This window comes from Pagrus pagrus (genome assembly GCF_965226575.1).
Source record: "Pagrus pagrus genome assembly, chromosome: 7".
NCBI lineage: Eukaryota > Metazoa > Chordata > Actinopteri > Spariformes > Sparidae > Pagrus > Pagrus pagrus.
In genome coordinates, this window is record NC_140191.1 from 30,833,572 (window position 1) to 30,849,954 (window position 16,383).

At 43.0% G+C, this 16,383-nt stretch overlaps 1 protein-coding gene across 1 annotated transcript in view; it reads right to left on the reverse strand.

Moving 5' to 3' along the window:
• tgfb2 (transforming growth factor, beta 2) overlaps nt 1-12,438 on the reverse strand; it is a 51,290-nt gene extending 38,852 nt beyond the window's left edge. The window contains exon 1 of the mRNA XM_084358698.1: nt 11,129-12,438. Within this exon, the coding sequence (XP_084214824.1) occupies nt 11,129-11,474 (346 nt within the window). The 5' untranslated portion in view covers nt 11,475-12,438. The remainder of the gene's footprint in view (nt 1-11,128) is intronic.
• Between the last annotated feature and the right edge of the window lie 3,945 nt (nt 12,439-16,383).

Sequence of the window (16,383 nt, forward strand, 5' to 3'; positions counted from 1 at the left end):
TGTGTGTGTGTGTGTGTGTGTGTGTGTGTATGTGTGTGGTAAAGAAAACAGCATCTGCTGGAGTCTGATGGACACTTTGAGCAAAACAAGCCACACAACACACAAACGAGTAGTCTGGGTGATTAGAGAAATGATGAGAGGTTTTCAGGTGTATGTTCCAAGAAATGCTGTTCATATACAGTTAATGCTGCAGAGGAGGTTCAAACTAAATATACTGTGTGCACAATGTTTACGATGAATGCTCTGCAGGGGTTCAGGCCCTCTACACATGGTCAGTGGTAGAAACTCTGAGCTGAAGCACAGAGCATAGTGCAGTAATGTAAGTGCAAAGTGTAACGTATTTCATACTACCAGTTACTTTCTTTTGAATGTACTAAGTTATTACTGTCTGTGCAGAGTAGTGTGTTACACTACGTTTGTGTTCATCATCAAAAATAACTGCAAAAGTACAACTAGGCATTATAGAATGAAGAGGGTAATACTGTTTGGCTACTGCAGCCAGAGAACCTTTTCTGAGCTGAGCCTTCTGCTCCCATGGAGCCCACCTACCCTCCCATACTCTGTTGAAAAGGGAAAATGATTGGCTACCCACTACCAAGTCCTGAGGTGAACTAAACTGAGCAGACAGAGGTGGGACACGTTCACGTTGTAAGAAGTAACATAAAGAAAACAAACATACTCGACAACACCGACCAGCAAGAATGGAATAGTGTCGTTTGAGACCAGCCAGGCTTATGCAGACTCGATCTGTGACAATGCATGGCGGCTGGATTTGTGTCTGATTTGATCCTGACTTGCTCTGATGTCATGCACACGTGGGCGACGATAATCTCCTGGGATCGAGGTGGCTGAAGTTTTTGGAGCCGAGCGCTGCAGTTGCAGCTGTTGCCTGATCTAACAGCTGATTGGTTTAAATATTGACTCAACTATATGATGTTTTATACAAACCTTCATTTTTCTGAATTAAAGTGTTTTGTTGATCTTATTTGTCTGATTATAAAGGTTGTTTTTTTACTAGAACACACATACACACTAAATAGCCTACATTAATATTATACACTACAGAAAATATATCACAGCCTTTTGTCTTCATTAACATTGGACTGATTTAATTCAATTAATTTACTTTAGCAACACAAACACTTTGGGTAAATGGAATGTGAGGATTTTTATTATAATGATGCTAGTTTTCGCTGTTCACCTGGAACAAGCCTCCTGTCAAAAGAAGCTGTTTTTTCGTGGACAACTTTGATGCGGTTGATCAAAAAGCCTCTATTCTTCTGATAAGTGGACTCTAAAGGACTGAAAGAACACAAATGGTCGAGGAATGGACACAATTTAGGACTTTATGACAACTTCAGAGGTAGCAACTCCACTGTCTTCTGTCTCTGTTGATTACCACGCTGCAAGTCTGAATGAATCATTCTCCGGTTCTTCTGGTTCAGACTTCTGAACTGAGCGACTGAATGAAGACTGAGCAGATCTAACCATGTATAGAGTAAGCATACTGACAAAAGTTAAAACAAGTTAATCATTCTGAGTCTGACCAGGCTGATTAACATCTATAGACACTTCATTTAAGGTAGTAACATGTTACTCAACGTAGTAACTTTAATAAAATTATTGCAAATCCTATTTGAAAAGTGTTATATTACTCTGTTATTGCTTAAATTAATATATTACTGCAATGCGTTACCTCTGTAGCACACTGCTCCCCTAACACGGTCACCAACATGTAGCAGGAAGCCTCTGGAACATTTGAAAACATAACAAGTAGGCTGACTGTGTTTCATGTATTTCAGTTTCACAAAAAGGAAGGCATTATTCTGCCTTGAAGAACTAGACTAGTTGGAGAGGGCTGGAGCCCAGGGACGTGAAATATTGGACATCAGACGCAGGAACTAGGGAGAACAAGGCAGCAAAATCCCAGCAACATGTAACCCCAAGATAGTACTGCTGCTTTCGATGGGGAAAAACAAGATTATTCCTGTGATATCCACACCAGCTACACTATGATAAAAGCCTCATCGATCTTTAAAGTATCAAATTGTGCTCAATCCAAAGTGTGTTCGAGTTTATGTCAGTTTCAGTGGATCCAGGAGTTTTCATGGTTAAAGGACGCACTGAACGTACATATACAATTCTTAAACCACTTCTGCAGCATAATATAAGGATTGAATTGAATTAAGTGGATTTAGCTGTATTTGGCTGAACAATAAGACTGTATGACAGACCTGTTCAACTGGTGGCACAAAATACTTATTTCATTCAAATGTTTTAATGGAGGCTGTTTAAGCAGAGGGAATTAAACTGACAACTCTTCCTGTACTTTTCTATATGTAATATTTCTAATTATTAGTTACTTTTATTAATTGTGAAAACTAATAAACAAAAGACAGAGAGAAAAATATAAATTGCCTTGTTTTAACACATCTAGGCCTAGCAGGCCTGACACGAACGTCACTATGGCCTGCATGGACACTGAATGTTACTACAGAGCATCATCACTATTTTGCAGTTCAGTACAAAACTTATTCTTTGCATTATTCAGTAAACCCCTAATCATATAATGCTCACAGGCAGCGGTTTGATAGAAACGTCACAGTCACACTCCAGAATACATGAGAGTAAACAACTGCTGAGTGGAAATGAGCTCAGTTCTCTTTCCTGTTATAAATGTACTCACAGACACCTTTTAAATAAATGGAAATAGAAATAGAAAGCAGGTCACTTGTGCAGACAGTGTTATGTACTGCAGACACAGAGGGGTCAGTGTGGAGGGAGGAAGCTGAAACTCTATAGCTCTCCAGAGACACACAATCAGCTGGAGGGCACACAGACGTTCTGTCCACTCAGCTCAGAGCAGCCACATCGACAGGGAGACAGTGTGTCAGCCAGCCCACACTGCTCAGAGCAAACACTGCTTTTTTTATGCATTTAGACCTTTTGTGTGCACGTTTACTGTGTTTCAGGTCACTAAAAACAGATGTTTTTGGAAAACTCCTCCACACACAAGATATTCAGAAACTGTGTTATCAGTGTTTACATCTGGACGAGCAGATACAGAGAGTTTTGGAAAGAATGGTGCGGACACACACACGTTCACTTCCTAATCGTGTCTCATCAGAGTAGCTTCAACTCGTGGAGTGTGCACACTGACAGAATGAATGTCATACTGTCTCTGTTTACAAGACAGATACAAACAGATATTGATAATACAATGATGGAAAAGAGAGACAAAAGATGGCTGCTGACAATATTTGGATAAAAGCAGCATTATCCAGGAGGGTTCTGTGGAGAGCAGTCACGAGTCAGTGCCATTTTTATAGGAACAGAACCTGCTGCCTCAGTTCCAGCCCTGAAGCCTCATTTCTAATGCTGTGCGTAGGATTCACGTGCGTGAAAGGTGGCGTACGGACAAAACACAGATCGGCTTACTGACAAAAATATTCTGATTTATAACACAATGTGCACGCATGCCCTACACCGGTTTCCCCTTAGAACTCAAAACTTGGCACATCTTTTGCGAGCTTCATGGAACGCCCACAGTCGGCTATAGTCAGTGAAACGCCCCTAATTAATATTCATTCACACTGACTGCAGGAAGATGATCACAGAAAACACAATGCAGACAGCCAGCGAGGACACGCAGCTCACCCACCTCGATGAGAAACTGGCAGGAGAATCTCTCCTGAGTGGAGTCAGGGTGGAGAGGAACACCACCACCTCAACCAGTCAAAAAAGACTTGTTTTATGTGACTTCAGCTGTACACTGAAAGATATTAACATGAAAATGACCCTGATAGTAACTGACGGTGAATGGACTGTCATCTCACCGACAGTTCTGTGAACAGGTGATAAAAACATAATGAGCTCGGCTGAGGCATCGAGATGAATAATGAATGAATAAATTCCATAACATAAAGGTTTTGTTCAGTTATTACAGGACATTTTTGAGGGGTTATTAGGCTTTAAAATATATCTTGGTTTGTATTTATTATCCGAAACCATGTTTTTTTTGTGTGTGTGCCCTTCAGGCAGATGTTAATCAAACAGATGTTTATTCCTTTTCAGAATGGCTTTTTTCCGTTTTTGCAAAGGTCATTTAATGATTTATTTTACACAATGATATCAAGTTCAATGTTTTATCCTTCTGCCATCAGTTTCTCATTACGCATGTGTTTCTGTGGAGGACTGCACTTCTCCTGTTCAGTTTGTTTTTGATAAATCCCACTTTGCTTAGAAAGTGGCGTATGCCTTCTTTTGTGCATACACAGCATTTATGAATGAGGCCACAGATACCTGTGACATATAATAAACAAACAAATAAACAAAAAGTCAAAGAAAGTAAGACAGTAAAGAGTACGAAACAGTTAAAATCGTTCATAGTATTTTGTCAAAGTAAGAAACTCACCACAATCTGCTTCCTGTTTACACCAGCACGCACATGCCCAGTGTACGTGACAGTCATGATCTGTCTTTTCAGGTGTGTTGGACAGAGATTATTTCTGAAAGGTGCTAAAACCCTCATCTGCATGGAGATATTTTGGTTTTAGAATTTTTCAAATATAAATGTGCGTGTGGACCGGGCCTAAGGCTGAGATTCACACACTGCCCTGCACACACAAACACACACACTGACAGCAGGAGGTGATACACTCTGAAAGAAATCTTTGTGAAAGTATAATTCCTGACGTGGTGTGTAGCAGCTTCCCCCAGACGGAAGGCACCACTCTAACACCGTTTCTGGAGGTGCACCTCTAGCTTTAGTAAAAAGAATGAAAAGGTCCACAGTGCTTGGTGGTTGGAATAGTTGAGGGGGGTCAATCACAGGACTTTTGCCCAGGAGACCAGGGTTTAGGTCCCCTGTGTGACCATAACCAAGTATTTTAGCTGCCTGAACAGAACCAAACTCATTCAGTGTTAAAAGTCCAAAACTCACAAAATGAGATCTGAGTTCAAACTTTGTGCTGACAGCAGTGAACATGTTCAGCACAATGAAAAGAGGATCTGTGAACGAAGTTAGCACAATAATAGGAATACAACTTTCTATGAGTGTATAAACTGCTTGATGGTTCTTACAAAATAATAAAATGCTAGTTTGAGCAACACACAGAGAGTCACGTCAAACAGCAGTCAGCACACATCAGATGCATCATACAGAGTACAGGAGGCCATCGGGCAGTGATGTGACCAACCTGCTGCTTCTCTGCAGAGTGGACAAACACTGAGAGCTGTGGTCCAGCCTGACGAGCTGATGTTGGTCCACTGAGGGTTTGTGGGTATACACTGAAACAGTAGACTGCCATATACTGCCACTGTGTGTGTTGACCTTTCAAACCTTTGAATGATGAATCGTGTTGATATTTAGCATCTTATTAATTATAACAAGATAACAAACTAATGATAATATTATCTGGAGGCATCAAAAAGTTTGGGGGTGACAGGTCTCAGTAGATCAACATGATCTTCAGGGAAAACAAGGTGACTAAAGGATCACTCCACTGAGATTGTATTGCACGTCCATAAAGCTGGAGGACTCATGAGTCCCTACCGTAGGTCAAGCTTAAAAAAATGCTTGTTAATGCAATTCCCCGATGCAATCAAGAGTAGTATAAGAATTAGTCTTCCTGTTTGCCACAGTGGACCTTACTTGTGGCCAGTGGGAAGAGACAAAAACATTTAAGATCTATGATATTTGAGCTGTGTCATGAATCACACATCACAATCACACACTTGTGAATTGAACCGAACACACTGTCGAGTCACTAAAGTGTCAGTTTGTTGTAATGAAAGTTAAACCTCATGTAGCTTTGTGTTACAGCGCTCAGTGAACTACATCGTCTCATCAGCACACACCACCAGCACCAACATGGAGCCAGCTGGGCTCAGAAAAGGTCGTAAACAAGATGAACATCACAATCACTCTGATCATATTGACAACTGCAGTTCTGTGAGAGGAGAGTTGGTTCTGGTTCAGTTCTGTGAGCTGCTGATACACAGGAGCAGCTCTACAATGTTTAAGTTACAGGTTTAGTGAACATTCTAAAGAGTCCTTGGGCAAGATACTGAAGCCCAAACTGCTCCTGATGTGCTGGTCGGCACCTTGCATGGCAGCCACCGCCATCAGTGTGTGAATGTATGTGTGAGTCGCTTTGGACAAAAGCGTCTGCTAAATGTAAATGTACTGTTGGCTATGTCGTCTTTAAAATGATGTATTTTCACAGTCTGATATTTCATCAGATGACAAACTGAGACTTTATTGACTTGGAAACTTATCTTTTTAAATTGACAATTAGTTTTTCCCAATTGACTACTGTATCATTTTTTTGTATATACCATTTTTTTTATTAGAGCCTCCCAGCCAAGTAAACACTCATGTTTTTCAGAACATCGCCCCCACTTTCTGTGATAAGTCTCCAAACTGAGATAACCCTGATGACATCACTATGACATCATCATATTTTAACATTGTCCAGAGCCAGAGAGGACACTGTGCAACTCTTTTCACAGGCTGAGTAAAAGTCCCTCATGACAGTTGTGTGTAAAATTGGTTGAATTCCCCTTTAACATGTGATGCCAGTAGACAGACCTTAAAAGTGAGCAGCAGCCATGCAACTGCAGATAAATGCCATTAGGCTGACAGAAGGGCAGGATGGGAAGGAATAGGACTGGGGCGGGGGGGAGGTGGCGCTGGTTGGAGGGGTCTTCCGTCCAACCGTCCAAAGCCCACATCTGAGCGTCTCTCCTGCTGGAATTTTCCATGGAGCGAGTGAAAGGCAGGGCATACACACAATGCCTCACAGCTGACTGGGTTTAAATAGACGACTGTGAGACCTGGGACAGCGTCTCCAGCACCTCCCACACACACCCCCACACTACGTCACCCTTCTCACCCTGCTGCCCAGCATTTCTGCAAAGCTTCAAGGGCCATTGTGCCCAACATTGCTGCCTCTGCGGACTTCCTGGCGCCCAACCAAATAAGGCTGATACCCTGTGTGGTGTGTGTGTGTGTGTGTGTGCGTGTGTGTGTGTGTGTGTGATATTTGCTTTCACAGCAACTCACGCTCACATGTCAAGTGAAACAGACTACATAAACAGAGCTGGAGCTGAAGGGTTAACTGCTTGATCTCTCTCCTGTCAGACTGTGTCTCCAGATGTGAGGACCTGGCCAGTGTCACCAGTTCACATGAATGGGAATCAATTCTGGCCTCCTTCCTCCCTGCGTGTTGACTCAGTATTATTTATACCCCGTAAATGCTTTCCTGACTGCACTTGGCATGAGGCCCGATCTATTCATATTTAAGGTATTTACACAAGAGGCAGGGCCAAGCATAACATTTAATGCGAAATACACCTCGGGGCATACAAAATGTCATGCTAATTTATTTTTGCTTCAGTTCATGTGCTTACATTTCTGATGTGAAGGGGAAAACCATATCAGGGTGAATGGCACTGCAGCTTTATCTAATGTAATTATTGTTTCTGCAGCCATGCCTTTCCCCTGATGTTTCTTTGATCTACTGAAGGAGAAATTCATCTCCTCCACATGGGAGGTCAAAGGTAAGGAGCTGTCAGCAGAGAACTGAACCCACGCCCTCTACTTAAAGGATTATTACACAAACTAGCTTCCTCTGCAAACTGTATGTGGTTTCAAAAATGAAACAACTGGTTGTAGTAGATCAACACACCACATACGTAAAGTACACATACACAGGTTTTCCATCACATCCTTTGAGGCGTCAGTATGTGCTTTAGTTCAATCTTGAGAATGTTGGATTTTATTTCTAATGCTGGGCGCCATTTGTACTTCTTCATTCAGACGGGGTTGTTGAGGAGTCGTTTCCAACAATGTTCAAACCCAGAGACATCCTCAAGTTTACTCAACATAATGGTGGGTTTAATTTGGTTGTATTTTCACTCTAACTTCCAGGATAGAGTCAGACAGTGAGGGGGAGTGTCAGCGAACCAGACTAAATGTAGTGCGAATAAATATGAAACATTACCTCGTCCAAGAACATTTGTGTCAGAGTCATGTCGATGGATTTTCATCAGCAAAACTAATTTTCCCTCATTAACATTCTCAGGTTCTCAATTAGCATTGGACATATATCCAAAATATTGCAAAATAGACGTTTTTGCTTTTCGCTTTGACAACAAATCCTCCTCCATGGTCTTGTCAGACAACTCTCCTTACTCTCATGACATTATCAGTGAAACGGGACTCCTGCTACTCTGCTGCTGGCCCCGCTGCTGCACAGAGTAAGTAATTTGCAGTTTAGTAACAGTTTGTAATTGTATCCATCCCTCATCCCTCAAGTACTAATTTTTAAAAATGCAAAAAGACGGTGAGGGCAGGGGGCACGTAATGTAATCGGTGTGTGCCCGAACACCATGTAACACCGACTACTGTAGCAGGCCTAATGTTGATGAAGTTGAAGAACATTTCCCTCCAGCTTCAGTCAGCAGTCAGACCTAAACAAGCTGGTAAGTGTGAACGGCCACACAAAAAAGACAGTTACAGTGGATCCAAGTTGGACGCTGTTAACAAGGACAAGTGGGTCACAAATGTGACTAAACACATTCAAGGAGATATCCACCTAGGTGGTTTCAAATGGAGTGGGAGAAGGTCCGACCTCACACTGACAGAAGTCCCATTGGGTGAAATCATTACCGACTACTGAGCTTACATGTTAGCAGACATGTTTCTTGGATATGAGAATGCCTACATGAATTCCTACTCAATAATATGACCCGTGGAAGGAGTTCTACTGGGCAGTGGAAGTCATCTCTGACTTCAATGGTCATAAATGTATTGTTTTTGATCAAGATGATGAGTCAGATGATGATAACAATGTAACCATTCCTAAATTGAGTTTAATGTCAAATTTTGGATCATTGTGATTTATGTCACAAACTTCAGTACCAGCACTGATACTATCTCTGAAGACAAAATCATCACATTATGTTAAGTTCACTCACATTGTTAAGCTTATATTATCATTTGTAATGGAAAACAAATAGTATTACATTCGACACACGTGTAAAATAGAAGTATTATGACTGCTGGTCTCAGACTTTTGGACCCTACTGTTTATACAAAATATATAAATATTCTGCCATAAAAATGATTGGCTGTCCCAAAATGATTTCATGTGTTAAATATACCAATGCCTGACAATCTATACAATCTGATAAACAAACTTGAGAAAGGAGAAAGGCGTATTTTAGGCTTACAACCCTGCAAGCATCCAAAGACAAGGGAGGCTTTAACTGCCAGATCTTTCAAATGGGCTGTCACTATGCACACATTTCTTTTAGTCAGTTCGACCTGGTCAAACACTGCAGGAAATATTTTTCACACCCATGCCTTGACTTTGTGTACGATATTTGGACGAAACTACATAGCTATACAGAAGAAGCCACAAACGTGGATACCACTGTGGGATAACCCACCGATAACAACAGGGGGAAACCCCTTTAGACGGACCATTCATATGGGGTAACATCGATAAACTAACTGAGATTTATAATTACAGACAGATAATTGTTTACTAGCAAGACATATAGATGTGGAGGGTGAGACAGCAATTGTTGGAAATGCTCTTCAAATAGAGGATCATATCTACATAAGGTATGGGAATGTGTAACTGTTTAAAAGTTTTGGATTGAAGTTTTCTGGAGAACTTGTGATGGGATGGTTTGTGTTTAGCCCAATGCTGCACTTTCTATAATAGACTGCAGAAAATAATTAGTGGATGTCTGTAGCTTTTGAGGCAAAAAATTAGATTTTTTTGTAAATGGAGAGAGCAGTGCTCCACATATTCACGCCTGGACTGATGCACTGTTGAAAAAAGCCAAGCTTTAAAAAGTGAATACGTGAATATGCCTAGACAGCTACAACACAATATGGGTACCCGTCTTAGCGACTGTGTCCTGAAGACACCAGGTGGAATAGTTATCAAATGAATGTTTTTGTTTAAAGCTGCAATATGTAAGAATTGGTCTCCTGTCAGATTCACACTTAAAACAAATGGCCGGTAACATATCACCAAGGTAACCGCTAACTGCTGCTAACTGTAGCTGTTCTTAGCTAGTTAGGTCAGTTAGCTGTGCAGTAAGAGGTTCGGACCAGAGGAGTGTTACCCCTAAATCCCACCAGATCCGTGTTCGGTCTCCGCTCCGTCGCATTGCGTATCTGTAGATCCGTAGATTCGCAGGGCTTCTGTTTCTGCCGGAGCACGGTGCATCAATTCAGCCAAATTTAGCACAGGTTGGGAACACTTGTTGTTGTTGTATTTATAACACATATGTATAACTGCGGTCGCGCCTGATTCTTTAATTATCGCAGGAACTCTTCAGTCTTGCAACTCCAGCTGTCCAGTGGGGGTTGGCGGTCTACGGAGCAAAACCGTACCGGAGCCGTTCCACAACGCACATGCATCCAGTGGAATTCCTGGGTTAGTGTTTACACCACTAGCACAGGAGTTTTGGACTGGGTCAGTCCGGGGCTAGCATGCTAACTTCAATAGGTGTCAAACTAATGCATTTTATCTTCTTTTCTGATTGCATCATTTTAATTAATTGTATTGCTTATTTTAATTACTTTCTTGCTTTGTCTGTTTTCCAGTTTGTCTCTTTTTGTGTGTTCATTAAAACTCTGTAAGGACACACACACCTCCAGAGGGCAGAAACGTCACACTGTTGACTTGTGATGTTTATGACAAGTGGAAGTGTCAAAAATGACTGTGACCTGTTGAAATCCTCTCCTCTGATTCAACACGAAGGAGAAACAGAGATGTGTGTGTGTGTGTGTGTGTGTGTGTGTGTGTGTGTGTGAGTGCGTGCAGAGCAGCAGGCTGACTGATGGCCCTGCGCTCTGCAGCTCTGAGGAGGAGAGCCTGTTGAGAGAGCAGCTCGGCTCCAGCTCCTCTACTCTATCTGGCTCTTCTCCACTGCGCTCATCCAGCAGAGCATGATGGGACGGATTCTCCAAGACAATCACAAACACACGTGACCACATACAGACGCTGTTTGGGGCTTTAAACTTCAAACTCCAGCACCACCACTGAGGCCACACACACACACACACACACACACACACACACACACACACACACACACTTACTCTCTGACGGGTAGAAGGGCTGCATGTCGATCTTGTGCACCTCTTTGGCGTAATACTCCTCCTCGCTCCGCTGCCGCTCGCACGTCGCCGCCCGTTCGTTCGCCTTTTCCTGCAGCAGGTCCCGGGTGCTGTTGTAAATGGCAACAATGTCCCGGGACACCTCGTCAGGCTCGGGGAAATCCTCCGGAGGGCTGGTGAGCTTCAGTTTGCTCAGGATCTGTCCTCGGATGGCCTCTATGCGCTTCTTCTTGAACTGATCCATGTCCAGCGTGCTGCATGTGGACAGACTGAGCGCCACGGTGGCTAAATCCAACGTGAGGAGAAGACTGACGATACACAGGTTCATCTTCTCCTCCAGCGTCTTCAAATCTCAAATTAAAAAAACGATTCAGGAAAAGATTCACCGAGGCGGTTTAAATATCGCCAGACAGACGCATTTCTTGGACAAAAATCAAAGTGGAGAGCATTTACGCATACGAGCCAAGTGGCCCCGAACAGTTATTTCAAAATCGTATGGTTCAACTTCCCCGCTGTCAGTAAAGTGTTCCTGAAAATCCATTCAACTGTCTCGAAACAAAAGAGAGCCGTTATTCGGTGAGAAGGGATCGCACGGATCTGCTGCCGGCTGACAGTGAACGCACAGAGAGAGTGCGTAAAGGTGCAGCTGAATGCTGCCAGAGGTGGCCTCTCGGAGATCAGACGGAACTGAAATACATGGTTGAAAACAAAAGAGTTCAAAAGAGCTGAGGGGGTACAGTCAGCGGACGATCAGCCGTGTAGCCTGCGGGACTGAGCACACCTCCACCGCATCAGAGCGCTCTGCTCGCAGCTCTCCAACCGCACCTCAGACCGGCCCCGAAGATTCTAGATGTCAAACTTCAGTGCCTCGATATTCATCGCTTTCTTATCCAAACAGACTGATCAAAATACGTGTTTTCAGAAACGAAAAATCAAACCCAGTCCTGGCGTTCAGGGTGCGAACTTTTACGAAGTTTGTCTGACGCCTTAAAGCGAAATCAAAAATCTGTCCAAAGTTGTGATTTCACGATGACACGTCTTCCTTTAAAGTAGCTCAGTAGAATAATAAAGAGCGGAGTTTGCCTTCGGTGCGACTGCAGATCACTTTCACACGTCTTCCCTCACCCCATCTAGTTGGGGAATGGCTCGTCTTTTACGCGTGCCAAGCGGACAGCAGCGGCCGCGAGATTTATAAGGGACTAAAGTTACAGCGTGCTCCCCCCTCCGCCCGCGTCAAACCGAGGTTGTGGTCATCAGTGTCGGAGAAGGGGACCCCTTCAATTCTACGTTACGAGACGATTTATTGTAAATAGGAGTGCTCACTGTGCCCATTGGGACAGCGATGCAACGGCTAATGGCCCATTGGCTCCTAATGCGTCGTGACGCAGGGTCCTAAAGCCGGTCAGAGTGAGGCGGCAGAAATCTTTTCTCTCTCGTTTTCTACACTTGAAACTGTTTCAGCCTCTCTCCATGTTACAGTTCCTTCAGACACATGTCCAACTCGTCCTGGTATTCTGGTATCAAGAGTCCTGTCAGCTGAGGGAGTGTATAGAAAAGATGGGATGTCTAACTATATTAAGGGATAGGAGGGAGCGGGCTGTGATCAATCAGCACTTTCCACATCTGATGTGTAACATATCTCTGATGAGCTCACTTTCCATTTTTCTAAATATTACAGTGGCAAGAAAATGTCACTGCTTCACTTTGTAGGCTTACTTGCTAAAAAAGTTCAACATGTAGCTTCCTTCTCCTGCTGTGCCCTGGTCTCTGGTGGGATCTGCTGGTGCAGCTGAATGTAAACAGAGTGACAATGACGCGGTGCACAGTTCAGAGGTCATGTCGTTTCTCATCATTTCATTTTCCTGGAGAATCTGACAGAAGGTGTGGAACCGCCACAGTGTCAAGTAAAATATATGTAATCAAACGATAAGCAAATGACTTCATGAACATGTATTTCATGTCTTCTCAATCAAAAAACATTTCCTCCTTCCTTACATAAAATGAACACATGAGTTTTTCTAGTCATCATGTCTCAAATCAAGTCAAATTACAAGTCTTTATTTTCCAAGTCGAGTCTAAAATCATTTATTTTCTGTCAAGTCAAGTTGCAAGTTGTCAAAACAGTGACTCGGGTCCACCTCTCTGGTTGGATTATGTGGGTGATGCTGAGGGTGTCTGATCCATTCATCTGTTAGCTGATTGGATTGTGTCAGATGAGACCGACTGCACCATGTGCTCCTCTGAACTGATACCCCTGTGCGCTCCCATACACTGAGCCTGCTGTGTGGCAGCCTGATTTATGTTCATACCCCTCAGAAAATTCCACTTTGTTTCATTATTTGCCAAGGCCCGGTGCTGGCCCTCCGAAACCAGCCATCCATCAGGCCTGACAGCCGCTCTCTAACTCTCTGCATCCAGAGGCTGCTGTGAACCAGATGGTGTCACTAAATCAGCACCCACCCACACAGACAGGCGAGCTGAGGTGTGTGTTTGAGGCCCGATGTCCAGTCCAACACCTGCTCCACACAAGGAACACTGCTGGAGCAGCAGACAGGAGGAACACAAAGGACTGGCATCTTATGTTGTCAGCAAAGTCAGCAAATACACTTAGGTACTGTACTTGAGTATAACTTGGGTATTTGTACTTATATTACTTAGTATTTCTATTTTCAGTTACTTTATACTTCCATTCCACTTAATTTTGTAGGCAAATATTGAACTTTTACTGCACTAAATGCTTCTGATAACTTTAGTCACTCGTTACTTTGCAGAATGCCTGCTGCATCAGAGTAGCACATTTAAAGTAATTCATTTTATCAGCAGCTGGATTGGAGAAAAAATACTGATTCTGAGAATCAGCCCGCCAACAATTAGTTGAACTACAGTATACAGTATATACATACATGTGAATTTATGTATAAATTACTTTTACTTTTGATACTTAAGTACATCTATTGCCAGAAAATTACTTGTCATACTCAAGTACATTTGATATCAGATATGAGGTGTTGATAGGGCTCCCGGTTCTGGTGATGACGTGAGGACAGCTCCTCAAATAAACTGCTGAATTTACCGACTTAACTCCCTCTGCCAAGTCCATGTAACGGCCAAGAGCTTTTTGTGAGGCAACACACATCAGGGACGGGTCCACAGCCATCTGTAATCCATAAGCGAAGATAAATGAGCAAGGAAAAGAAAAACAAGGTTAATGATAGGTCACTTGCTAACATAGCTAATACACAAGCTGTGCTATCCTCTGCAAGTGACAAAATGAAGGATGAGCTATTTGCTTAAATTGAAGAGAAGGCCAAGAGTCAAATTGCTTTGATCGACCAGAGACATTAATTCTTAAAATGTTCCTAATGGCTCACAGTTTCTTGTATTGTAAAAGACATTGTAGCACCAAGAAGTAAGTGATCTAGACAGTAAAAATATGAAAGTTGAAGCGGTCATCTCTCTGCCTGAACAGGAAATCCCAGCCTGTGGAGATGACCTGGACTGCGGTTACATTTCCCAGCCTGAATAATTGTTCCAGAATTCCCCTCCAGACAAGGGTCATGTGACACATGCAGTTCGTATCGTCATTATGATTGGGCTTAATAAACAGAAAAATAAACACTCAGCAACTTGATAATTTGATGTCCTTATAAGATAAATATTCCCCGTTATTAGGGCATAGAACTTAATGCTGACAGCTAACATCAAGGAGGCAAAGAGGAGACATCAGCAGAGACTGGAGAGAGACCTCAACACCAACAGCACTCCAGTTATATGGCAGGAGATACAAAATGTCACAGGCTACAAAAGCAGGAGCGCCCCATCATGAGTGAGGTCACACTGCTGGATGAGCTGAACACATTACATCTCCTCAACAAAGACTCAGCTGTGAAGTCTACTCTGCCTCCAGAGGACCGGCCACTGTCAATAACCACAGCGGATGTTAGAAAACTCACTAACTCACTAACTCACGAACTGATCTCACTCTCACAAGAGACTGTTCCCTCCTTCCTCAAGACAGCCATCATTCCTGTACCTAAAAGTCTGCTGTGTCTAGTCTTAATGACTATCGCCATGTGGCTCTCACCCCAATCCTGATGAGGGGCTTTGACAAACTGGATCTCCAGCACATCAAAGACAACATCCCTGCTAGCCTGGACCCTCACCAGTATGCTTTCAGAACCAACAGATCTCCAGAGGATGCCATATCTACTGGCCTCCACTCAGTCTTCACACACCTGGAGAATAAGAACAGCTACATCAGGATGCTGTTTGTTGACTTCAGCTCGGTATCCAACACAATCTCACCTATGAAGCTGATCTAAACACTCTGCAACTGGATACTGGACTTTCTCACAAGTAGACCCCAGAGAGTTCTGATTGGCAGTCACACCTCCTCTTTGTTAGCGCTCATCACCGGCGCCCCCCAGGGCTGTGTGCTCAGCCCCCTCCTGTTCACACTGTACACCCATGACTGCACTTCCAGAGAGTGGTGCACAGAGAACAATCTACTGCTCAACATCAGCAAAACCAAGGAGCTGATTGTTGATTTTAGAAAAAAGGAGGCAAAGACACACATCACTGTCTACATCAGTGGAGCTGAGGTGGAGCAGGTCAACAGTTACAGGTTCCTTTGAATTACCATCACTGAGATACTGTCTTGGTCATCACACATCACCAGCACAGAAAAGGCTCTCATTCCTGCAGAAACTAAGGAAAGCTAATAGACTGGAAAACATCATAAACTGACATGGTTCATCACGGCCCAGAACAGGAAGCTCTACAGCGGGTAAAACCACGAAACATCACTGGTACCATCACTGATACTACAGAGCATCAGTGACATCAGTGAAGTGAGACGTGAAACAGATACACAAGTACCTGCTGCTGTACCACCAGACTACAGAGCAGCTTCACTCCTCAGACTGAGAGACTCCTGGACTCATCGATACTGCATTTTCTAAAATAGATGTAGCACAAAGGACTCAGACATAGTTTTTCATAAAAGTAACCTTGTGTGATTAAAAACACTTCTGTTGAACCGACTTACATTTCCAGACAGACAAACGTCCTGTGACCCATTTATTTGGTGTCTGGTGTACTCAAAACTTTTATGTTACTGTACTAACCTAAAAGTTCTGAGTGCAAGCAGTTTCCAAAAAAAAAAAAAACCTTGGCTCACCTGGTTCAGCTCAAAAGGAGAAATCAGATTATAGAGTTCAGTGTTTACCTCAGCATTC